Source organism: Dromiciops gliroides, chromosome 4 (assembly GCF_019393635.1).
Source record: "Dromiciops gliroides isolate mDroGli1 chromosome 4, mDroGli1.pri, whole genome shotgun sequence".
NCBI classification, from domain to species: domain Eukaryota; kingdom Metazoa; phylum Chordata; class Mammalia; order Microbiotheria; family Microbiotheriidae; genus Dromiciops; species Dromiciops gliroides.
The window spans coordinates 454,985,252-455,009,431 of NC_057864.1; the positions used below are offsets into that span (position 1 = coordinate 454,985,252).

The following is a 24,180-nucleotide window of genomic DNA, read 5'->3' on the forward strand; positions in this document are numbered from 1 at the left end:
TCAGGAGTACCTGAGTTCAAATCCGGCCTCAGACACTTGACACTTAACTAGCTGTGTGACCCTGGGCAAGTCACTTAATCCCCATTGCCCCGCAAAAAACAAAACAAACAAAAAAAAACAAACGAAAAAAAAAGAATAAATTATAATGGGGGAGATGATCTCAGGAGGCAGGAATTTGGGGATCCTGCATCTGACAGTGGAATTCCTTGTCTTGGTTCATTTTTCTTTAAGATTAATTCTGCAGGGCCACTGAGCCCCTCAGTTCAGCTCCAGGTCTTCCACATAGCTCTGAACCCAGGCCTCACTGGGGTTGGCACACACCTGCTTGCCTTTTTTCATCTGGAATCTAGAGAGAGAAAGAAGGAGAGATGAGAGGTCATGGAAGGGGAGATGTTGTTCTGTGTCCCAGTCATTTCCAGGACTGACCACTTCTGTACATCTCTCAAGGACCTGAAGGAACAATCCTCATTCTCCAGCAACATCTCTCAGGCTCTTCTGAGTCAATCAGGTTCTCTCTAGAGGCCTGTCAAGTGGGGAGTCTCTCAGGAAGCCTTGTCTCCTCATAGAATTCCTATTGCTTCAGTTTCTCTCTCCCCCTTGGGTCAGCACCTCCCACTTTGCTCCATGGAGAACCCAACATTTGTAACCAGGGTTTCCCTTGAGTGCACTGATTTATCTATTAGACCAGGTTCCCAATGGGCCCATTTCCTCTTCCCATCCTCTCTCCCTCTATCCCCTCAAGAAATTCAGTGGGTTGATACTCACACCACACCTGGCTGGGAACACAGGCTGCTGGTCTCATAATAGTCTGCCACAAATTTTCTGTTTATCTGTTGACGAACATAGGAGAAGCAGCAGGAGATGGGAGGGTCAGAGCCCACTGCAAGAAAGGAGAGGCAGGAGATGAGTGAGGTCATATGTTCACAGCTGACATTGCTTAGCTGCTGACTCCATCCCAGGGACATGCTCAGTACCAGGCACACAGGAGAGGTGATGCCTCATGCCTCCCTTACTCAGCCTGCCTCTAATACCAGGTGTGATTCTCATTGTTCCTGGGGGAGGATCAGACCTGATGTTCCCATCCCCATAGGGGATGATTTGAGGAACCCTGAAGTGTGTGCATATGTATGGGGGGTGGAGTGTTGAAGTGGATTTCAGATCACTGCCTATCCAGTCCTTGCCTCCTGCTGGGGAAGCCATTTGCTGGACATCACATGAGTAATTAGCAGCAGAGACAGATGAGAAGGTAGCCAGACACAGCCCCCAGCCTAGGGTTCTTTCTGATCCCTTGTCCTAGCTCCATCTCACATTTAACTCTTATATACTGTCAAGGGCAGGTTAATGCCTTCAAGTTCAAAAGGCACAGGTATCCTCCTTCCTTCTGCACCTTCTCCATCTTTTCAGTCTCTCACTTCCCAACCTTCACAAATCCCTAGGATCAGACTAGCCTTATCTCAGGAGGAAGCTCACTTACTTGGTGCTGAAGAGGCCAGAGAGCTAAAGGCTATGAGCAGGAGGATGGAGAGGGCAGCCACAGAGACCTTCATGATCCTGAGAGGAGAGAGGGGCTGGAGGAGCAGAGCACAAGCTAAGAGACTCTGGAGGTCTGTGTCTCTGTCTCATGGTGGGACCCTCTTTTATAGGGGTTGCTGGGAGTACCCAGAGAGAAAGAAGGAACATAAAATGAGTGGAAATTCCAGTGTGGAGCTCATGTCATGGTAGGAGATGGAAACTCAAAAGTGAACCCAGGAAATACAAAGTTAGTGTCAAGGACTGTGGTTGTTTCCCCTAGTGAAACTTCATCGTGGGGGAAAGAAGACAGGGGATATACAGAGGAGAAGTGTCCATGTGGTGAGGTGGCAAGGCTGCTAAGGGGGAAGTGGTGAACTCAAGCTAGCAGCAGAGACAGAAGAAACATGAGCAAAAATCAATAAGAAAGAGGCTTTTATTTACCGTTGATATGAAGAAGTATTCAACATGACCTTCATACTGCCTTGATATCATAACTGCCTCCATCCTAATATTGTAGATTTGGACTGAGAATGGTCCAAATCCAACACTCTCACATGCTTGCTAAAGAAACTGCAGCCCAGAGAGAAGTGACTTGTCCAAGAAGATACTGAATATGGTCCTAAGTTTTTATATTCACAGAGAATGGATCATACAAAGGAACCCCTTTGAGTATTTCCAAGGCCACTCATGGACCATTTTTTTTTATAAATGGTAGCCATGAGCAGGTCCATGAAATGAGGATCCCTGGTTTTCTATTGCCCCTACATCTTCTTTCTTATGTGATGATTTTAGAAGCTTGCATTGTATGACATTTTAAGGACACAAAAGATTTTTATATACATTATCTCATATCATCATCACTACAACCTTATGAAGTAGGCAGGATTGGCATTATCTCTATTCTCTTTTTTATGTTTAGAATTTTATTTTCCTAATTACATGTAAAAACAAATTTTAACATCAATTTCTTTAAAGCTCTGTGTTCCAACTTCTCTTCCTCCATCTCTTCCCACCCCCAACCCCCAAGAGCTCAAGCAAATCAATACAAGTTATACATATGTAGTCATGGAAAACATCTTCACATTAGCTTGGTTGTGGGAGAAAACAGATTAAGGAACTGTCAAAAAATTATGCTTCAATCTATTTTCAGATACCATCAGTTCTTTCTCTGTAGATGGATTGCAATTTTCACAAGTCCTTCAGAGTTATATTGGATCATTGCATTGCTGAAAATAACCATGTCTTCCCAGCAAATCATCTTACCTTATCTCTATTCTCTTTAGGAGACTTGACATAGAGTGGATGGAGTCCTAGGCTTGAAGTCAGGAAGACCTGGGCTCAAGTCCCATCTCTGAAATTTATTAGCTCTGTGCTCTTTAACCTCACAGTTCCTCTAGCCAACACTCTGATCAGATCATTTACATAAGAGTTGCTATACAATCACCAGTTTCTATTATATGGCTTATCTAGTTGTGATAACATAGAAGGGATATATTCAGAATTCAACCTTACATGTTCTGACTTTAGGCAGGGTTTGACAAAATTCTGGGGCATACCTCCACAGGAGAGAAGACAATGTGAGAATCTCAAAGTCTAAGAAGTTGGAGGAAAAAAAGGAAAGAAAAAAAAGAATTTGGGGAAGAATGTAGGTATAAAACACTGACTAGAATTATGGGACATTCTTAAAAATACAGTCATCATGTGTACATCACTTCTCATCCGGTATAAATGAAATTCATGTTAAAAAAGAAAAAAAAAAGACAAGACGTGGAGGGAAGATGGAGATGACTGAAAATAGAATGTGACTATTTAATGGGTGCAGAAGCGGTGGGCTAGAATTAGCTATCTCTTTCAGTTGTGCTGACATTTCTTTGAGAAGGAACTTTCCCATCCATTTCTAGAGTCAAGTGATCTGGGACTGGACCCAGGATCTGCCTCTTACTGCTGGAATGATGTTGAACAAGACCCTTCTCCATGGTCCACTGTTTTTTTAGTTTTAAGAAGATTGTATTGGACTAGACAGTTAAAGGCCCTTCTATTTCTAAATCTATACTCCTAAGATCTAAACAGTTATGATATTATTGTGGTATGGAAGTCATACTGTATATTCTTTCAAATCAGTAGTGAAGATAACTCAATGTGATATTTAATTTTCTATTTCTTTAATCAGTCTTTACTGCTGGCAAAAGTTTATTACTTCCCCCTCAATGCCCTAGTCATCCCAGGACACACACATTTCTCCTCTACTCATCCATTCTCCACTCTCCCCTGTGATGAAATTGCACTGAAAAGCAAAACCTCAGACCTTAACACAGATGACCATTTCTTGCCTTCCATTTCCAGTTGCAAACTCCCACCATGATACACACAGCTTCTTGTGGTAGATGGTGTGAGATGCTGATCTAAGCTTGATTTCTGTCTGGCTGCTTTCCAAATTTCCCAGTTGTCTTTTTCACTTACAAAATGTTGACCCAAATGGGTGATTTCCTTAGGTGGGCTACACACTCTGCTGCTATGTTCACTAGCTTCTATTTCTGAATGAAATTAACAGAATCTGGAGAAGAGCTAATGAAATGACTGCAGTCTTGTCAGTGAAAACAAATTCAAATGATTGGAGAATGCTGACCACTGAAATGAGTAATCATTCCATCAGAAGACTGAAGATAAAGCATTTCCCCCACCTTTTGATGGTGAGGTGACAGACTAGAGGTGGCAAATGGATAAAACACATTTTCAGTTACGGCCAACCTGTTTTTTGTTTTGTTTATAAAGGATGGCATTTTTAGGACACCTGACAGCAAGGCAAATGTAAAAGGAACAAAGGAAAGGGGAACAATGAAAAACGGAGTAGAAATGAGACATTCTGGAAGGGGTCACAAACTAGTAAGAGTATTTACCAAGTAATTTTTAAATTCTTCTTAATATGAAGTATATTTATGATAATTTACCATTGTTCAAAACCTTAAAATGAACCTAAAAAGCCCTACATTCAATATAAGTTCAAACACTAAACACACTCCTCTTTTCTGTTATTCTTTGTATGTTGAAATGTTCACATTTGTTGATATTTTGAGATTCAGAACAATAAGAACATAAATTTATAATGTGATGGTAATTTGGAGACACTCTGACATATGTTTGAATATCACTGTCTTCAGGTCAGTGGCTGGGTTTGCAGAGCCTAATCTTGCCTCAATATGGGTTTGCACAGTGGTTCTTCTCTGGGTTCAGGGCTTCCTCTTCCTGCCTGTGCTCAGAGTCATAAGTCACTCTCCCTCTTTCTTCCTTGGTGTCCTACTACCCAAACTGAGTCACATGGGACATGGAGAGAACCAAGGGAATGAGGGGACCCAATATGCCAATGCCAGAGCAATATGCCCTCCAAAAAAGAAAGAGTTCAAGGTTCAAAGCTATACTACAGCCACAGAAACACCTGAGTCAGGCTTCCACTGCAAGACTGGAGGCCTAGGAGAGGAAGAGAAGAGAGACAGAAAGGGGGGTCTCACTACATTCTCCTGAACCAAGAAGGAAGAGGGAAGAAGAAACCAGACAGGGGTGTTGCATTCCCTTTTATTCAGTAGGAAACCAAAGAGAACTTCTTTCCCTTGAGTTTCAGGCAGAAAAACAGGATCCTCCTCAGATGACAAGTCAGGTCAGGTCTAGTATATGTCTTGTCCTTTTCCCTTCCAGCATGAGTAGTGTGGAATAGTGGCAAGAGCACTGAACTTAGAGTTAGGAAGGCTGAGCTACAAATCCTGCCCCTAATACTGATTAACAAACAGGCAGAGTGTCCCTGGGCAAGTCATTCAATCATCCTCATCCTTTAGACACAGATTCTTTCCTTTCCTAATACTTCAAGTACCCTGAGTTTTGTTCAACTAATTACCTGCTTGGTTTTAACACCTTTTTTAAAGGAATGATGTTCAGAGACATTCAGAAATATAGTGTAAGCTATGATAGAAATAAAATTAAAATATAAATGGAGACCAAAAAAAGGAGAGGCACATCTTTGGGGCCATGTTGAGGGACTCTCAGCTCTTAGTGATTAAAAAGGGAGTGATTCACTCTAATTCACTTTGAGGAGTATTCCAGACTTGCCTGTTAGAGTAGACAGTATGTTGGTATCAGTGTGGGAACCTCACCTTGGACACTTCCTAGCTGTATACTCATGGCACAATCAATTAAACTCCCAGAGCCTCAGTTCCCTCACCCATTAAATGAGGACAATAATACATCCTCTGCCTATTTCAAAGGGTTATTGAGAGAAATGTCAGTTCCTTGGAGACTTCAAACCCCCCTAAGAATGAGAATTCTGAAGAACAGATCAGGGATTTGAAGCTGAAAGGAAACCTATAGAGCATAAAGTCCAACACAGACAAATTTCTTTCCCAATCCCTTTCAAAACTCCATTGAGATTTTATCTCCCCAGCAGCCCTGTGGTGTAGACAGTGAAGAAAGAATGACAACACTGCCTACCCCAAACCACCACTAACACAAAACAAGAAAGAAGAAACAACCTTTGTCTCACTGATGCTCTTTATAGCTCTTAAAGTATGTTCTGCTGCCCCTCTTATCTCATGTGAGCTTCAGACCAGGATGAAGAGATAACCAGGAGAGAAGGTTTGAATGAATTCCCCAAGAACACACAGATAATGTCTATCAGAGTCCAAGTGGGAATGCCAAGAAGGACTGGAAACATTTGAGGAGCTTTCACATACATTAGTGCATAGGATGCTCAGCCTGAAGCCAGGAAGACTCATATTCCTGAATTTAAATCTGGCCTCAAACACTTATTAGCTCTGTGACTCTGAGCAAGTCACTTAACTCTGACTCAGTTTCCTCCTCTGTCAAACTCAAAAAAGAAATGGTAAACCACACCACTATTTTAGCCAAGAAATCATCACAAAGAGTCAGATACGATTAAAATGACTGAACAACCATGAAAACATAGTCATCATTTTCAAAATGTGATTGAGGAGGCAGCTATGTGGCTCAGTGGATAAAGCACAGACACAGGATTCAAGAGGACCTGAGTTCAAACCTGGCCTCAGACACTTGACACTTACTAGCTGTGTGACCCTGGAAAAGTCATGTAACCTTCATTGCCCCTCAAAAAGAACCCAAAAAACCACAAACAAAAAAAGGTGATTAAAAAACTTCCCAACTCATCACATATCTTGTGGGTGGTCATCTAGCAACTGTTTAAAGACCCCCACATGAGAGGAAACCCACCACAGCTTGACCCAGTCCCTTCCAATCTAAGCAGCTGTAATTGTGGAGTTTTCCTAATGTCATGCCAAAATTGAGGTCCTGACAAATTCTACCCCTTTCCCTTAATTATATTCTTGGACCCAAAAGAGCACAAATTTCAACGCTATGCAAGGACAGACTTTCCAATACTTGAAGACAAAAATCATGGCTAAACTGGGTCTTGACTTCTCCACACTGACCATCCCTTATTCCTTCATCTTATCCTCTTGGGACTGTGGGCACTTCATGTCCTTGGTTGTCTTCCTCTGAACGTTCTTCAGCTTCCTAATGTTCTTCTGAAACTATGAATACCAAGAAGCTATTGCTCAAAGATGGCAGAGAGAAGCCAGGAAGTGGCTTGAGCTTTCCCAAGTTTCCCTCAGAAACAACAGTAAATCAAACCTCTAAACAGATTCTGGAACTACAGAACCTCCAAAAAGACAGAGAGACACAATGCTCCTACTTGAGATAATTTAGAAGACTTCAGGAAAGATCTGTCTCACCTGGGGGAAAGGGGAGGGTGGTTCAGCACAGTTCAATATAGCAGGCAACTCAACACAGCTGGGAGTGGGGCAACTGAGAGCAGTAAGAAGCTTGCAACAGTGACCCCTGTGCCCCAGGAGCAGACCTCAACTTTATAAGTTTAAAAATAGGCTACAACATGAGTAAGAAACAAAAAAGGACCCTGACCATTGTCAGCTTCTATGGTGAAAGGAACACCAAAACTCAAACTCAGATGAGTTTGTCAAAATGCCTACAAGTGAAGACCCAAGTGGGAAGGTGATCTTGTCTGAAGACCAAAAAGCCTTCTTTGAAGAGCTCAAAACCAAATGAGAGAGGTAGAAGAAAAAATGGGAAAAGAAATGAGAGAAATGAGAGTTACACTGCAAAAAGAAGCATAAAAATTGACTGAGGAAAACAATTCCTTAAAATATACAATTGGGGGACAGCTAGGTGGCATAGTGGATAAAGCACCAGCCCTGTATTCAGGAGGACCTGAGTTCAAATCTGGCCTCAGACACTTGACACTTACTAGCTGTGTGACCCTGGGCAAGTCACTTAACCCTCATTGCCCCACAAAAAAAAAATACAATTGGCCAAATGGAAAAGGAGGTGCAAAAGCTTACTGAGGAAAATAATACCTTAAAAATTAAAACTGGGCAGATGGAAGCTAATGACTCCATGAGACACCAAGAATCTGTCAAGCAGAATCAAAAGACTGAAAAAATAGAAGAAAATGTGAAATACCTCATTGGAAAAACAACTGACCTGGAAAATAGATCCAGGAGAGATAATCTAAGAATTGCTGGACTACCTGAAAGCCATGGTCAAGAAAAGAGGCTAGACACCATATTCCAGGAAATTATCAAGGAGAACTGCACTGAAATTGTAGAATCAGAGGATAAAATCATCACTGAAAGATTCCATCCTCCTGAAAGAGACCCCAAAAGGAAAACTTCAAGGAATGTTGTAGCCAAACTCCAGAATTATCAAGTGAAGGAGAAAATACTCCAAACAGCCAGAAAGAAACAATTTCAATATAATGGAGCCACAGTCAAGATTGCACATGATATGACAGCTTCTATATTAAAGGATTTTAGGGCTTGGAGTATGATATTCCAGAAGCCAAAGGAGCTTGTATTCCAACCAATAATCAACTACCCAGCAAAACTGGTCATTCTCTTTCAGGGGAAAATATTGACATTCAATGAAATAAGGGATTTCCAAGGTTTCAGGGGAAAAAAGACCAGAACTGAATTTGATCTCCAAATACAGGACTCAAGAGAAGTATAAAGAGCTAAACAAGGGTGGGGGTGGGGTGGGGAGAGGTTGTTCAAAGAGGTTAAACTGTTTACATCCCTATGAGGGAGGGTAATACTTTTAACTCTTGGGATCTGTATCCCTATTAAGGCATTGTTATTAAATTGACTTTGATGTGATGATATAAAGAAACTAAAAGGACAGAATAAAAGGAGATTAGGAGAAGGAGAGGAAGGGGGGAGGTGGAATGGGATCAATTACATCATATTAAGAGGCATAAAAAGAACCCATTACAATAGAGAGAAAGAAGGGAGGGGTGAGCATTGTTTCAACCTTAGTCTCATCAGATTTGGTTCAGGGAGGGAATAATATACACTCCCATTTGTATAAAGAAACTTAGCTTACTCATTAAGAAAGCAAAAGAAGAAGGGGAAAAGGGTGGTACTGATAGAAGGGATGGCTGAAGCAGGGGAAAAGAGGGCAAGAAAAGGAAGGGTGACTGATAAAAGAGAGGACAGATTGAGGGAGGGAGTTGTCAGAAGAAACTATGGGTACCAAGACTGATCCAAAGATTCCCTGTGTGGTCATACCAGACCAGAACAGTAGGGATGTTTTCTCTATATTCCTGGAAGTTTGCTTCTCAGCATTGGAGAATATGGGGTGTTTGGAATCCCCATCAACCTTCTGATTCATAGGGAGATGTCAGTCAAGTTTTTATTATTAATCTAGGGGAAGGAGTTTTTAGGTTTAAGCTAAACTCCGGGATGCTCTTCCTTTAGGCAGAGAGCTATTAGAGGAAGTTTGTTAGCTAATGGTGCTTCACCAATCTCATTGGATAAGAGCAGAACTCCAATTTCTGAGCCCCTCATCCCCAAAGAACATTGAAACCACAGAAGAAAGATATAGCTTTCAAAAGTTTTATTCTGAAATCTTTGTCATGTATGTGTTCATGGCATCCAGCAGGTGACACACAGGAGTTTATGGAAGAAAGGGGAGAAGTCCCCATAGGGAACTGTTGTTTCCCAGAAGTGGAAATAGCAAGAACAAATGCCCAATGTCATCACCAAATAATTTACATAAATTAAATCTTATAGATAAGAATAAATTATAATGGGGGAGATGATCTCAGGAGGCAGGAATTTGGGGATCCTGCATCTGACAGTGGAATTCCTTGTCTTGGTTCATTTTTCTTTAAGATTAATTCTGCAGGGCTACTGAGCCCCTCAGTTCAGCTCCAGGTCTTCCACATAGCTCTGAACCCAGGTCTCACTGGGGTTGGCACACACCTGCTTGCCTTTTTTCATCTGGAATCTAGGGAGAGAAAGAAGGAGAGATGAGAGGTCATGGAGGGAGAGTTGTTGTTCTGTGTTCCAGCCATTTCCAGGACTGACCACTTCTGTACATCTCTCAAGGACCTGAAGGAACGAACAATCCTCATTCTCCAGCAACATCTCTCAGGCTTTTCTGAGTCAATCAGGTTCTCTCTAGAGGCTTGTCCAGTGGGGAATCTCTCAGAAAACCTCATGGGGCCATAGAATTCCTGTTGCTTCAGTTTCTCTCTCCCCCTTGGGGCAGCACCTCCCACTTTGCTCCATGGAGAACCTAATATTTGTAACCAGGGTTTCCCTTGAGTGCACTGATTTATCTATTAGACCAGGTTCCCAATGGGCCCATTTCCTCTTCCCATCCTCTCTCCCTCTATCCCCTCAAGAAATTCAGTGGGTTGATACTCACACCACACCTGGCTGGGAACACAGGCTGCTGGTCTCATAATAGTCTGCCACAAATTTTCTGTTTATCTGTTGACGAACATAGGAGAAGCAGCAGGAGATGGGAGGGTCAGAGCCCACTGCAAGAAAGGAGAGGCAGGAGATGAGTGAGGTCATATGTTCACAGCTGACATTGCTTAGCTGCTGACTCCATCCCAGGGACATGCTCAGTACCAGGCACACAGGAGAGGTGATGCCTCATGCCTCCCTTACTCAGCCTGCCTCTAATACCAGGTGTGATTCTCATTGTTCCTGGGGGAGGATCAGACCTGATGTTCCCATCCCCATAGGGGATGATTTGAGGAACCCTGAAGTGTGTGCATATGTATGGGGGGTGGAGTGTTGAAGTGGATTTCAGATCACTGCCTATCCAGTTCTTGCCTCCTGTTGGGGAAGCCATTTGCTGGATATCACATGAGTAATTAGCAGCAGAGACAGAATGAGAAGGTAGCCAGACACAGCCCCCAGCCTAGGGTTCTTTCTGATCCCTTGTCCTAGCTCCATCTCACATTTAGTCCTCATGTACTGTCAAGGGCAGGTTAATGCCTTCAAGTGCACAAGGCACAGACATCCTCCCTGCTCCTGCCCCTGCCCCTGCCCCATCTTTTCAGTCTCTCACTTCCCAATCTCCACAGATTCCTAGAATCAGACTAGGCTTGTCTCCTCTCAGCCATCTATCCAACATATGACCAGAGCCTGGCACAGTCACAGAGGGCAGCAGAAAGCTCACTTACTTGGTGCTGAAGAAGCCAGGGAGCTGAAGGCTATGAGCAGGAGGATGGAGAGGGCAGCCAGAGAGACCTTCATGATCCTGAGAGGAGAGAGGGGCTGGAGGAGCAGAGAACAAACTAAGAGACTCTGGAGGTCTGTGTCTCTGTCTCATTCTTAAACACTCTTTTTATAGGGGTTGCTCGGAGTACCCAGAGAGAAAGAAGGAACATAAAATGAGTGGAAATTCCAATGTGGAGCTCATGTCATGGTACGAATTGGAAACTCAAAAGTGAGCCCAGGAAATGTAAGGCTGGTGTCAAGCACTGTGGTTGCCTCCCCCAGTGCACTTTCATCTTGGGGGAAAGAAGATGGGGTTATACAGAGGAGAAGTGTCCATGTGGTGAGGTGGCAAGGTGATAAGGTGGAAGTGGTGAACTCAAGCTAGCAGCAGAGACAGAAGAAACATGAGAAAAAATCAATTAGAAAGAGTCTCTTGGGGCAGCTAGGTGACACAGTGGATAAAGCACGGGCCTTGGATTCAAGAGGACTTGAGTTCAAATCTGGTCCCAGACACTTAACATTTACTAGCTATGTGACCTTGGGCAAGTCACTTAACCCCTCGTTACCCCACAAAAAAATAAAATAAAATCTCAGGTAAAAAAAGTCTCTTGTCCAATGATATGAAGTGTTCAACATGATCTTCCTACTGCTTTGATATCATAACTGCCTTCACCCTAGGATTGTAAATTGAGACTGAGAAGGGTCCTTGCTGGTTTAGTCCAATGCTCTCATGTGCCTGCCAAAGAAACTGCAGCCCGGAGAGAAGTGACTTGTCCAAGCAGATACTGGATATTGTCCTAGGTCTCTTATTTTGACATCTTTATACTCAGAGAGAAGGGTCCATACAAAGGAATCTCTTTTGGTCCTTCTAAGGCAATCACAGACAATTTTTGTACAAATGGTGGCTATGATCAGGTCCATGGAAAGAGGACCCCTGCTCTTTGGCAGTCCGTACATCTTTCTTACATAAAAATATCAACAGCTTAGATTGTATGACACTTTGAGGAAACCAAAAATTTTGACATTGATTATCCCATATCACCTTCACAACAACATTATGAAGTAGGCAGGGTTGGGATTCTTATCTCTGGTCTCTTTAGGAGACTTGACATAAAGTGGATGGAATCCTAGGCTTGAAGTAAGAAAGACCTGGGCTCAAGTCCCATCTCTGAAATTTATTAGCTCTGTGATCTTTAACCTTACAGGGCCTCTAGCCAACACTCTAATCAGATCATTTATAGAATAGTTGCTATATAATCGCCAATTTTTATTAAATGGCTTGTCCAAGTTGTAATAACATGGAAGGTACAGATTCAGAATTCAACCTTACACCTTCTGACTTCAGGCAGGGTTTGACAAAATTCTGGGGTGCATCTTCATGGGAGAGGAAGCTATGTGAGACTCTCAAAGTCTGAGAAGTTGAGGAAGAATGTAGGTATATAATACTGACTAGAACTATGGCAAAACATTTTTTTTAAAGAATTATGGGAAATTCTTAAAAATACAGCCATCATACATACATAATTTCTTATCCAGTGGAAATGAAATTCATGGTAAAAAAGAAAAAAAAGATGTGGGGGGAAGCTGAAGATGATTCGGAATAGAATGTGACTATTTAATGGGTGCAGAAGTGGTGGGCTAGCACAGCCATCTCCTTCAGTTGTCCTGACATTTTTTTGAGATTGACCTTTCCAAGACTATCCTTTCAGGAATCATTAATATAGTGTGTTACTAGAGAATTGTGGCTGAGATGGAACTTTCCCATCCTGTTCTGGAGTCAGCTGACCTGGGACTGGACCCAGGATCTGCCTCACTACTGGAATGATGTTGAACAAGGCCCCTCTCCCTGGCCCACAGATTTTTAGTTTTAAGAAGAGTGTATTGGACTAGACAACCAAGGGTCCTCCTAGTTCTAAATCTATGCTCCTAAAATCTAGGCAGTTATGATATCATGGTGGTATGGATGTCATGCTGTCTTTCTGATCTCTTTGATATTTAGTTTTCCATTTGTTTCATCAGTCTCCACTGCTGTCTGAAGTTTATTATTTCTCCCCCAATGCCCTAGTCACCCCAGGATATATACATTTCGCTTCTCTTCATTCATTCTCCGCTCTCTCCCATGATGAAACTGCACTGAAAAGCAAAACCTCAGCCCTTGACACAGCCTTACATCTCCTGCCTTCCTTTTCCAATTTCCACATGCAGTTTCTTGTGGTAGATGGTGTGAGATGTTGGTCTAAGCTTGATTTCTGTCTGGCTGCTTTTCAGTTTTCCCAGTTGTTTTGTTCACTTACAAAATGTTGACCCAAGTGGGTTATTTCCTTGGGTTGGCTACACACTCTGCTGCTATGTTCACTTGCTTCTATTTCTTTTTTTGGAGGGCAATGAAGGTTAAGTGATTTGCTCAGGGTCACACAACTAGTAAGTGTTAAGTGTCTGAGGTTGGATTTGAACTCAGATCCTCCTGAATCCAGGGCCAGTGCTCTATCCACTGAGCCAACTAGCTGCTTCTATTTCTTTTTTTTAACAGCCACAATAGTTTATTTACAATTGAATTTTTATAAGATATTTACAAGGCAACCAATTTTACACATCAGAAATGGTATCAAAAGTATGAATTATAACACAGACAACAATGTGTGAAATGAATGTAAAACAAAAAAAAAGCTTAAGTGGACAGACTAGTAGCTTTTCTTTTAATTTATTAACATTACCTTAAACTTGGTTAAAGCAACATATTAAGAACAGAGAACTATGTTATAGGAAAGAATTGCAGGACCTTCACTTGAAGATTGAATTTCACAGTGTTGCATCCCAAATAGGGAGAAATAAGATTATTTTTCCCCACACTCTAATAACACCCACTGTCAATTTAACTTTTGGTACTTTGCTAGCCTATTCTCTGACCCTTTTCTCGGGAAACCTGGATGTGTGAGAATGAAAACAACTGCAGAAGCCTGCCAGGGGGGAGCAAGACAGAAGAAGGACTCTGCAGAGCAGGGAGAACCATGGAGGCAGGAGCAGCTTCTGCCTGGTCAGGGAGCCCCTCAGGGATTCCTCTTATATGAGCTAGAATTCAGAATCCTGACAAATCTCCTGGGTAGGACACAACTTGCTTCTATTTCTAAAGGAAATTAGCAGAACCTGGAGAAGAGCTAATGAAAAGACTGCACTATTGTCAATGAAAACCAATTCAAATGCTTGGAGAATGCTGACCCCTGAAATGAGTCATCATTCCATCAGAAGATTGAAGATCAAGCAAGTTTTCCACCTTTTGATGGTGAGATGACAGACTAGAGGTGGCCAATGGATTTTTAAAAACATTATCATGTATAGCCAACATTTTGTTGGGTTTTGTTTATATAGGAAGGCTTTTTAGAACAACTGATAGCAATGCAAGTATAAAAGAAACAAAAGAAAGGGGAACAATGAGAAAATGAGTGGACATAAGACATTCTAGGCACAAACTATTAAGAGTATTTAGCAGATTATTTCCCGACTCTTCTAAAAACCAAGCAAATTTATGAGTATTTACCACTGTTCAAACCCTTAAAATAAAACTAAAATCCCTGCATTCAATAGAAATACAAAAATCTATGCACACTCCTCTTTTCTGTAATTCTTTCCATATTGAAATGTTCACATTTGTTGATATTTTGAGGTTCATAACAATAAAAGAATAAATTTACAATGTGTGAGGGTCAGGGTGATTTGGGAGACACTCTGACATATGTTTGAATATCACTTTCTTAAGGTCAGTGGTTGGGTTTGTAGAACCTAATCTTGCCTCAATATAGGTTTGCACTGTGGCTCTACTCTGGGCTCAGTGCTTCCTCTTCCTCCCTGTGGTCAGTCATAAGTCAATCTCCCTTTCTTCCTCAGTGTCCTACTACCTAAACTGGGTCACATGTGACATGGAGAAATCCAAGGGAATGTGAGGACATGATGTGGCAATGCCAGAGGTGTATGTCCTCGAAAAGAGAGAATTCAAGGTCCTCACCCATTCCACCCCTTGCCCTTGGTTCTATCCTCAGCATGAGATGGCAGTCCACCAAGCCCCAGGGATATTACAGAAACCTTGTACCAATCTAAAAGGATGAGAGCAGAACTCCCCGTTCTGAGCCTCACATCCCCAAAGAACATTGAAACCACAGCAGAAAGATCATAGCTTTCAAAAGCTTTATTCTGAAATCTTTGTCCTGCAGATGTTCATGGAATCCAGCAGGTGACCCAAAGGACTTGAAAGAGCCTGTCAGTTCAGCTCCAGGTCTTCCACATAGCTCTGAACCCAGGCATCACTGGGGTTGGCACACACCTGCCTGCCTTTTTTCATCTGGAACCTGGGGAGAGAGAAGAGGAGAGATGAGAGGGCAAGCAAAGAGATGTCTTTCTTGGTGTTCTCTCATGTCCAGCACTGCCCACTTCCTGCACATCTCTTGAGGGACTTAAAGGACAATCCTCACCTCTCACAACATCTCTCAGGCCATTCTGAGTCAGGTTCTCTCTAGAGGCCTGTCCAGTGGGGAGGGAGTCTCTCAGAAAGCCTCATCTGGACATAGAATTCCTGTTGCTTCAATTTCTTCCTCCCCCTTGCACCAGGATCTCCCTTTTCATCCATGGAAAACCCAACCTTGGTCAAGAACCACTTGTGGGATTTCTTTCCCTTCTAACAAGGGTTTCCCCTGAATGACCTAATCCATATTCTTCCTATTCCCTCTCCATGTATTCCCTCTAAAGAATCAATGGGTTAGTACTCACACCACACCTGGCTGGGAACACTGGCTGCTGGTCTCATAATAGTCTGTCACAAATTTTCTGTGGATCTGTTGACGAACATAGGTGAAGCAGCAGGAGGTGGGAGAGTCAGCGCTCGCTGCAAAGAAAGGGGAGGCAAGAGATGAGTGAGGTCATATGTTCACAGTTGACACTGCTTAGCTGCTGACTCCATCCCAGGGACATACTCAGTACCATGCACACTGGAGAGATGATCCCTCATGTGTCCCTTACCCAGCCTCCTCCAGTACCAGGTGTGATCCTCATTGTTCCTGGGGGAGGATCAGACCTGATGTTCCCATCCCCATAGGGGATAGCTTGAGGAACCCTGGCAGGGGGAGTTAGAAGGGATGTCAGACACCTGCCCATCCAGTTCCTGTCTTTGGTTGGGGAAGCCACTTGCTGGAGATCACATGGATAATTTGCAGCAGAGTCAGACTGACAACTTAGCCAAGTACAGAACTTATTCTATTGCTCTTTCTGCTCTCTTGTCCAGACTCTTTCTAACATGTTACCTGCATATACGGTAAAGGGAATGTTAATGCCTTCAAGTCCAGAAGGCATAGACACCCTCCCTTCCCCTGCTCCTGTCCCTCACTTCTAGTCCTTCCTCTCCCCAACCTCCAGAGATCCCTATGGTCAGACTAGGCTTATCTTCTGTCTGGGTTTTGTCCAGCTAATGACCAGCCTGAACACAGCCACAGAGGGCAGGAGGAAGCCCACTTACTTAGAGCAGAGGATGCCAAAGAGCTGCAGGCCATAACCAAGAGGATGGAGAGGGCAGCCACAGAGACCTTCATGATCCTGGGAGGAGAAGAGGCTGGAGGAGCAGAGCACAAGCTAAGAGACTCAGGAGGTCTATGCTTCTGTCTCATGGTTTGGACCCTCTTTTTATAGGGGCTTCTGGGAATACCCAGAGAGAAAGAAGGAACATAAAAGGAATGGAAATTCTGGTATAGAACTGAGGTCATTGTAGGAGTGGGAAACTCAAAAGTGAGCCCAGAAAATGCAAGGTTGGTTTCAAAGACTGAGGTTGTCTCCCTCAAGACAGCTTCATCACGGAGGAAAGATGAGGGTGGAAGGACAAAGGAAAAGTATGCATGTGGTGAAGTGGCAAGGGTGCTAAGGGGGAAGTGGTGAACTCAAGCTAGCATATGACACATGTACAAAAGCAAATTCGAGAGTTTTTGTTGACCATTCATATGAAGAGTATTCAACATAACCTTTACATTGCTTTAACATCCTAACCGCCTTGACTCTAGGACCACAGATTTAGACTTAGAAGGGTCCTAGATGGTGTAGTTCAACACTCTCATTTTCCAGCTAAAGAAACTGATCTGGAGAGAAGTGACTTGTCCAAGGTCACACTGGCAGTCAGAAGTATATGCTGCATATGATCCCAGGTCTGTTAACTTCAGATATTTATGCTCACAGAGAACAGTCCACATATAGAAACCAACCGTGTTCCTTCAGAGGCACCCATGGACAGTTCTTGTGGAAAGGGTGGTCAGGAGCAGGTCCATGAAATGTAGACTACATCCCTACACCTGCTTTCTTGTGTGATGATATTAACAGCTTACATTCCTATGACTTTAAGAATGCAGAAGAGCAGCTAGGTGGCACAGTGGATAGAGCACCCAGCCCTGGATTCAGGAGTACCTGAGTTCCAATCCGGCCTCAGACCCTTGACACTTACTAGCTGTGTGACCCTGGGCAAGTCACTTAACCCCCATTGCCCTGCAAAAAATAATAATAATAATTTTTTAAAAAAATTTTTAATTAAAAATATTTTGACATTGATTGTCATATCATCTTCATAACAACCTTATGAAGTAGGCAGGGCTGCTAATTCTTATCTCCTCCATGGTAAAGGAGACAACAGGAGACTCTGGGAAGAGTGTAGGTATGAAACAAAAACTAGAATGACAGGATATTTTAAAGTACATAACTCTCGTATATACATCATTTTTTTATCCAGTGGAAATGACACTCATGTTAAAGAAGAGAAAATGAGGAGTGCAGGGGAAATGGAGATATTTGTGCATACAATCCAGAATCTGCACCTCACTATTGGCATCACCTTAAACAAGGCCCTTCTCTCTGGGCCACAGTTTCTTTTATTCTAAAATGAGGGCATCGGACTAGACAACTAAGGGCCCTTCTAGTTCTAAATCTACAAGCCTAGAATCTAGATAGTTATAATATCAAAGTTGTATAAAGGCCATGCTGTATACACCTTCCAATCAATGGTGAACATAACTCTCCTTCCTATTTAGTTCTGCATTTCTTTCATCAGTCTCTGCTGCTGTCTCAAATTTACCACTTCCCTCCAGATCACACAGCTAATGCCTGGCAGAGTCCAAGTTGAGATTTCCAGGAAGGATTGGGTGCATTTCAGGAACTTATATATACATTAGTTCATGGTCTTCACCACAATCCTGTGACATGTTAGCAGGTAATAATATGCTCAAATAACAAATTAAAAGTCTGAAACACAAAGAGGTGACAGTACTTCATCCAAGGCTTTCTATTCACTCACTATCCCTCAGTTTCCTGGCCTCTGGGGTAGAAAGTCCTATCTACGTGTTAGAGTTGGGAAAAAGTAACATACTTTTATAAGTGATTTGTCCAAGTATATTCAGCTAGAGCTTCTGATAGCATTTCAGAGGGAACCAAAGGGACAGTGGGGAAGAGGAGGTAGAGAGAGGTGAAGGGAGTCAATTGTGACAAGCTGGGTCCACCAGTGGAGAAGGCAAGGCATAGGACCAAGAGGTGAAAATGACCTTAGTGTCTAGTGGAGGGATAGGAAGGGGGTCAGTGTCACTGGATGATAGAATGAGTGGAGGGCAGCAAAGTGTTGGAAAAGGAGGAAGGGAAGAAAGAGACAGGGTGTGAAGGGCTTGGAAAGTTCAGAAGAGAATTTTATATTTGATCCTAGAGGTGATAGGAAGCCACTGGAGTTTACTGAGTGGGGGAGTGACATGAGCAGACCAGTTCTTTAGGAAGATCACTGACAGCTGAGTGAAGGATGGAGTGGAGTGGGGAGATATATGAAGGAGATCATCCAACAGGATATGGCTACTTTAATTGATATATGGCAAAGATGGATTTTCTTATTCTGTAGCTCAGTCTTACAAAAATATAAATAATGAAAATAGAGGAGTTAATTTTTTTCATTTTGAATCTAGGATGTGTCTAGACTAGAATAAGAATTTGAATCTTGTGACTTGAAATCCATATTGGTCAGTTCACTATAGGTTTTTCCATAGTTGAAAAATATTATTTTTCTATTATTATGAAACACGCTGAGTCCATATAGTTGTTTGGAGTGGGTAAGTGACTACTGCATACTAACATAAGTAGTGAAGCAAGGATTTGAACTCAGGCACTCCAAATTAAGCTTTTTCTCTCCTGCCACACCTTTTAAAATAATCCCAATTCTAATTACCTCTCTCTCTCTCTCTCTCTCTCTCTCTCTCTCTCTCTCTGTCTTTCTGTGTGTGACTATCTCTGTCTCTCTGTCTCTGTATGTCTGTCTCTGTATGTCTGTGTCTGTCTCTCACTCTGTCAATGTCTCTCTCTATGTCTCTGTCTCTCTGTCTCTGTCTCTGTGTGTGTGTCTTTCTGTGTGTGACTATCTCTGCCTCTGTGTCTGTCTCTCTGTCTCTGCCTCTCTGTCTCTCTGTCACTCTGTCTCTCTCTGTCTCTCTCTATCTCTCTGTGTCTTTCTGCGTATGACTGTTTCTGTCTCTCTTTGTGTCTGTCTCTGACTGTCTCTGCTTCTCTGTCTCCGTCTCTCTCTCTCTGCCTCTGTGTGTATGTCTTTCTCTGTGTGAGTCTGTCTCTATCTCTTTCTGTGTGTCTGTCTCTCTGTTGCTCTGTGTGTGTCTCTGTCTCTGTCTCTCTGTCTGTCTCTGTCTGTCTATCTCCACACTGCATCTTCCCTGGTATTTCATTACAATTGCTATGAGATGGCTTTTTCAACCTATACTCTGAGAATATCAAGTAACCATAAAATCTGAGTTTTGGAAGGGACCATAGTCATTGGGGCAGCTAGATGGCATCATAGTGCATCGTGCACTGGTCCTGAAGTGAGGAAGACTCATCTTCCTGAGTTCAAATCTGGCCTCAGAAACTTACCAGCTATATGGCCCTGGATGCCTTACTTTCCTCATTTGTTAAATGAGCTAAAGAAGGAAATGGCAAAACACTCCCATGTTTCTGCCATGAAAACCACAAATGGGGTCACAGAGTCAGGCACAACTGAGATGATCCAACAACAACAACAACAACAACAGTCATCCATTCCAAAAAGTGATTTAAAAAAATCCCCACTATCACATCCTTTCAAGGTAGTTACCTAGCCACTGTTTAAAGACCTCCACAGGAGACGGAACCCACCACAGCTTGACCCAGTCCCTTCCCATTTGAACAGCTATAATTGTTAAGTTTTTCCTAATGTCAGGCCCAAATTTAGGTCCTTTCAAATTCTACCCCTTGCCCTTGATTCTATCCTTGGGCCCCAAAGAGCACAAATCTACACTCCTCCACAGGACAGAACTTCCAATATTTGAAGATAGAAATCATGTCTAAACTGGATCTTCTCCTCTCTCCACCAACCATCCCTAGTTCCTTCAATTCATCCTCTTGGGACCTTGGCTGCCTTCCTCTGGACATTATCCAGCTTCCCAAAGGTCTTCTGAAACTGTGTATACCAAGACTGATCCAAAGACTCCCTGTGTTGTCATACCAGACGAGAACAATAGGAACATTGCCTCCCTATTCCTGGAAACTTGCTTCTCACCATGGGAGAAGATAGCATGTTTGGAATCCCCATCAACTGCTGCCTCAAAGTGAGATGGCAGTCCACCAAGCCACAGAGCTATGACAGAAACTTTGTTCTCCAATATTGCTGCACCAATCTAATAGGATAAGAGTAGAACTCCCACTTCTGAGCACCTCATCCCCAAAGAATATTGAAACCACAGCAGAAAGATAAGGTTTTCAAAAGTTTTATTCTGAAATCTTTGTTCTGCAGGTGTTCCTAGAATACAGCAGGTGACCCAAAGGACTCTAAAGAAGAGGGGCCAGGCTGCTAACAGAGGTTCCCATGGGGAACAGTTGTCTTCCAGAAGTGCAAATAGCAACAACAAATGCCCAAAATGGCCACAAAATAATTTACACAAAACAAATCTCACATACAAAAATAAATTATAATAGGAGAGAGGATCTCAGGAAAGCTGAAGTCTGGAGAGATTTCATCTGACTGTGGAATTCCTTGGCTTGGTCCATTTCCCTTTAAGATTCACTGTCTAAGCCCCCTGAGCCTTTCAGTTCAGCTCCAGGTCTTCCACATAGCTCTGGACCCAGGCATCGCTGGGACTGGCACACACCTGCCGACCTTTTATGGTCCGGAACCTGAAGAGGGAGAGCAGGAGAGATGAGATATCATGGAGGGGGAGAGGCTTCCCTGTGTCCTCCTCATGTCCAGCACTGCCTACTTCTTGCACATCTCTTGAGGGACTTAAAGGACAATCCTCACCTCTCGCAACATCTCTCAGGCCATTCTGATTCAGTTAAGTTTTCTCTAAAGACCTGTCCAGTGGGGAGTCTCTCAGGCAGCCTCATCTGGCCATAGAATTCCTGTTGCTTCACTTTCTCCCTTCCCCTGGGGTGAGTACCTCCCTCATTGCTCCATGGAGAATCCAAACTTGGTGAGGGACTACTTGTGGGACTTCTTTCCCCTCTAACAAGGGTTTCCCCTGAGTTGTCTGATCCCTCTATTTGGCCAATGGTCCCATTTCCTCTTCCCATCCTCTCTCCCTCTATCCCCTCAAGAGATTCATTGAGTAGATACTCACACCACAGCTGGCTGAGAACAAAGGCTGCTGGTCTCATAATAGTCTGTCACAAATTTTCTGTGGATCTGTTGACGAACATAGGAGAAGCAGCAGGAGATGGGAGGGTCAGAGCCCACTGCAAGAAAGGAGAGGCAGGAGATGAGTGAGGTCATATGTTCACAGCTGACATTGCTTAGCTGCTGACTCCATCCCAGGGACATGCTCAGTACCAGGCACACAGGAGAGATGATCCCTCATGTCTCCCTTAACCTGCCTGCCTCCAGGACTAGGTGTGATTCTCGTTGCTCCTGGGGGAGGATCAGACCTGATGTTCCCATCCCCATAGGGGATAGTTTGAGGAAGCTTGGGTGGAAGGAGCTAGAAGGGATGTCAGAGACCTGCCCTTCCAATTCCTGCCTTTTGTCAAAGAAACCACTTACTAGAGATCACATGGGTAATGAGCAGCAGAGCCAGAATGAGAATTTAGCCAGGCACAGAACCCATTCTGTTGCTCTTTCTGCTCTCCTGTCCTAGCTCCATCTAACACTTAACCTGCATATATTGTCAAGGGCAGGTTAAGGCCTTCAAGTCCAAAAGACACAGGCATCCTCTCTGCTCCTGCCCCTGCCCCATCTTGTCAGTCCTCACCTTCCCCAGTCGCACAGACAAGCTTTTATCCTGTCAAAGTTCTATCCAGCATATGACCAGAGCCTGTGCACAGCCACAGAGGGCAGGAGGAAGCCCACTTACTTGGAGCAGAGGATGCCAGATAGCTGAAGGTCATGATCAGGAGGATAGAGAGGGCAGCCACAGAGGTCTTCATGATCCTGGAAGGAGAGATGGGCTAGAAGAGCAGAGCACAAGCTAAGAGACTCTGGAGGTCTGTGTCTCTGTCTCATGCTTAGACACTCTTTTTATATAGGGAGTTCTGGGAGTACCCAGAGAGGAAGAAGGAACACAAAAGGAATGGAAATTCCAGGGTTTCATTTGTGTTCAGGATGGGAATTGGAAACTGAAAAGTGAACCCAAGAAATGAAAGGCTGCTGTCAAGGAGTGAGCCTCTCTACCCCAGTGCAGTTTCATCATGGGACAAAAGGGAGGGAGGATGAACGGAACAGAAGTGTTCATGTGGAGAGGTGCCAAGTGTGTTAAAGGGGAAGTGGTGAATGTAAACTAGAAGGAGAGACAGATGAAACATGAAAAACTAAATCAGAAGGAGAGTTATATTAATTCTGGTGGACTCTATGAAGGAATTTTCAATATGATCTTCATACTGCTTTGATATCCTAACCGTCTAGACTTTAGCATTACAGATTTATAGCTAGAAGGGCCCTTAGTGGTATAATCCCACTCTTTTAGATTCCAGATAAAGAAACTGCAGCCCAGAGAGAAGTGACTTGTCCAAGTCGCTGGATATGGTCCCAGGTCCATTAACTTCACATCTTTACACTCACAGAGCATGGTCCAGACAGAAGTACCCCCTAGGGTCCTTCTAGGCCACTCATGAACAATTTTTGTACAAATGGTGGCCAGGAGCAGATCCATGAAATGAGGACCCCAGTCCAGGTCTATCCCTTCATTTTCTTTCATATGTGATGATTTTAGCAGTTTACTCTGTATGACACTTTAAGGACACAAAACAGTTTGATGGTGATTATCTCTAGTCTCTTTAGGAGACTTGACATAGAGTGGGAGGAGTCCTAGGCTTGAAGTCAGAAAGACCTGGGCTCAAGTCCAATCTCTGAAAATTATTAGCTGTGTAACCTTTAACCTCACAGTGGCACTAGCCAAGATTCTAATCAGATCACTTGTAGAATAGTTTCTATGAAATGACCAAGTATTATTAAATGGCTTGTTCAAATATTAATAACATGGAAGTAATAGATTCATGATTCAACATTATATGACCTAACTTCAGGCAGAGTTTGACAAAATTCTGAGGCACACTTCAATGTGGTAGAAGGCTACATAAGACTCTCTAGGGAGGAATGTAGGTATAAAAAACTGGCTAGAATTATGGGGTATTTTTTAGTACACAACCATTGCATCATTTTTTTGTCCACTAGAAGTGAAATTCACATTAAATAAGATAAAACAAGATGTGGAGGGAAGATGGAGATGGCTGTGTGGTAAAAATTATTTGTGGTAAAGATTAATATCAGAAGTTTTAGCTGAATCATTTGAGAGATTGCGCATGCTACTGAGGAGAGAGGATCTCAGGAAAGCTGAAGTCAGTAGTGCATGTACTGAAGCAGCTTTTGAAGGACCTCCCCTTTTGGGGAGGAACACGAGAACACAAGGAACTTCCAGGACGACAACTTAAAAGCGAGAGTGGGAATGGAAGTTTGGGTTTTCTGGATGTTAAACTTAGCCGTGGCAGCATACTGGTGAGGGGAGTTCGGAAACACATGGTTGGTGTTTGGCCTTGGATGTGCTGGTTCTTGGCCTGGAGGGCAGTTTGGGATTTGGTGAGTTTTATAAAGGAAAATCCTAAATTCCTATAA

General features: G+C 43.1%; 4 protein-coding genes across 4 annotated transcripts; all 4 read right to left on the reverse strand.

The window, feature by feature from the left end:
- Window positions 1-258: 258 nt before the first annotated feature.
- LOC122756103 (C-C motif chemokine 4-like) lies at window positions 259-1,547 on the reverse strand. The gene is made up of 3 exons (XM_044005217.1): window positions 1,475-1,547; window positions 766-880; window positions 259-346 (listed from the first exon to the last, which is right to left on the reverse strand). Exons 1-3 carry the CDS (start codon window positions 1,545-1,547, stop codon window positions 259-261), a joined length of 276 nt encoding a protein of 91 aa, XP_043861152.1.
- Window positions 1,548-9,722: 8,175 nt separating this feature from the next.
- On the reverse strand, window positions 9,723-11,135 carry LOC122756085 (C-C motif chemokine 4-like). Its single transcript, XM_044005188.1, has 3 exons — window positions 11,027-11,135; window positions 10,258-10,372; window positions 9,723-9,834 (listed from the first exon to the last, which is right to left on the reverse strand). Exons 1-3 carry the CDS (start codon window positions 11,097-11,099, stop codon window positions 9,747-9,749), a joined length of 276 nt encoding a protein of 91 aa, XP_043861123.1. The 5' UTR covers window positions 11,100-11,135; the 3' UTR covers window positions 9,723-9,746.
- A 4,180-nt stretch (window positions 11,136-15,315) lies between these two features.
- On the reverse strand, window positions 15,316-16,677 carry LOC122755545 (C-C motif chemokine 3-like). The gene is made up of 3 exons (XM_044004138.1): window positions 16,564-16,677; window positions 15,822-15,936; window positions 15,316-15,403 (listed from the first exon to the last, which is right to left on the reverse strand). The coding sequence occupies exons 1-3, from the start codon at window positions 16,634-16,636 to the stop codon at window positions 15,316-15,318; spliced, it is 276 nt and encodes a 91-aa protein (XP_043860073.1). The 5' UTR covers window positions 16,637-16,677.
- Window positions 16,678-21,121: 4,444 nt separating this feature from the next.
- LOC122755544 (C-C motif chemokine 4-like) lies at window positions 21,122-22,541 on the reverse strand. Its single transcript, XM_044004137.1, has 3 exons — window positions 22,427-22,541; window positions 21,698-21,812; window positions 21,122-21,254 (listed from the first exon to the last, which is right to left on the reverse strand). Exons 1-3 carry the CDS (start codon window positions 22,497-22,499, stop codon window positions 21,167-21,169), a joined length of 276 nt encoding a protein of 91 aa, XP_043860072.1. The 5' UTR covers window positions 22,500-22,541; the 3' UTR covers window positions 21,122-21,166.
- Window positions 22,542-24,180: the final 1,639 nt, after the last annotated feature.

What these genes read in the sequence shown, in the direction of transcription:
- LOC122755544 (XM_044004137.1), bottom strand. Translation starts at nt 22,499, where the DNA reads ATGAAGACCTCTGTGGCTGCCCTCTCTATCCTCCTGATCATGACCTTC. An exon ending in TCTGGCATCCTCTGCTCCAA is followed by an intron (nt 21,813 to 22,426) that starts GTAAGTGGGCTT and finishes CCTTTCTTGCAG; the next exon opens with TGGGCTCTGACCCTCCCATC. An exon ending in TGTTCTCAGCCAGCTGTGGT is followed by an intron (nt 21,255 to 21,697) that starts GTGAGTATCTAC and finishes CTCCCTCTTCAG; the next exon opens with GTTCCGGACCATAAAAGGTC.
- LOC122756103 (XM_044005217.1), bottom strand. Translation starts at nt 1,547, where the DNA reads ATGAAGGTCTCTGTGGCTGCCCTCTCCATCCTCCTGCTCATAGCCTTT. An exon ending in TCTGGCCTCTTCAGCACCAA is followed by an intron (nt 881 to 1,474) that starts GTAAGTGAGCTT and finishes CCTTTCTTGCAG; the next exon opens with TGGGCTCTGACCCTCCCATC. An exon ending in TGTTCCCAGCCAGGTGTGGT is followed by an intron (nt 347 to 765) that starts GTGAGTATCAAC and finishes TTCTCTCTCTAG; the next exon opens with ATTCCAGATGAAAAAAGGCA.
- LOC122755545 (XM_044004138.1), bottom strand. Translation starts at nt 16,636, where the DNA reads ATGAAGGTCTCTGTGGCTGCCCTCTCCATCCTCTTGGTTATGGCCTGC. An exon ending in TTTGGCATCCTCTGCTCTAA is followed by an intron (nt 15,937 to 16,563) that starts GTAAGTGGGCTT and finishes CTTTCTTTGCAG; the next exon opens with CGAGCGCTGACTCTCCCACC. An exon ending in TGTTCCCAGCCAGGTGTGGT is followed by an intron (nt 15,404 to 15,821) that starts GTGAGTACTAAC and finishes CTCTCTCCCCAG; the next exon opens with GTTCCAGATGAAAAAAGGCA.
- LOC122756085 (XM_044005188.1), bottom strand. Translation starts at nt 11,099, where the DNA reads ATGAAGGTCTCTCTGGCTGCCCTCTCCATCCTCCTGCTCATAGCCTTC. An exon ending in CCTGGCTTCTTCAGCACCAA is followed by an intron (nt 10,373 to 11,026) that starts GTAAGTGAGCTT and finishes CCTTTCTTGCAG; the next exon opens with TGGGCTCTGACCCTCCCATC. An exon ending in TGTTCCCAGCCAGGTGTGGT is followed by an intron (nt 9,835 to 10,257) that starts GTGAGTATCAAC and finishes TTCTCTCCCTAG; the next exon opens with ATTCCAGATGAAAAAAGGCA.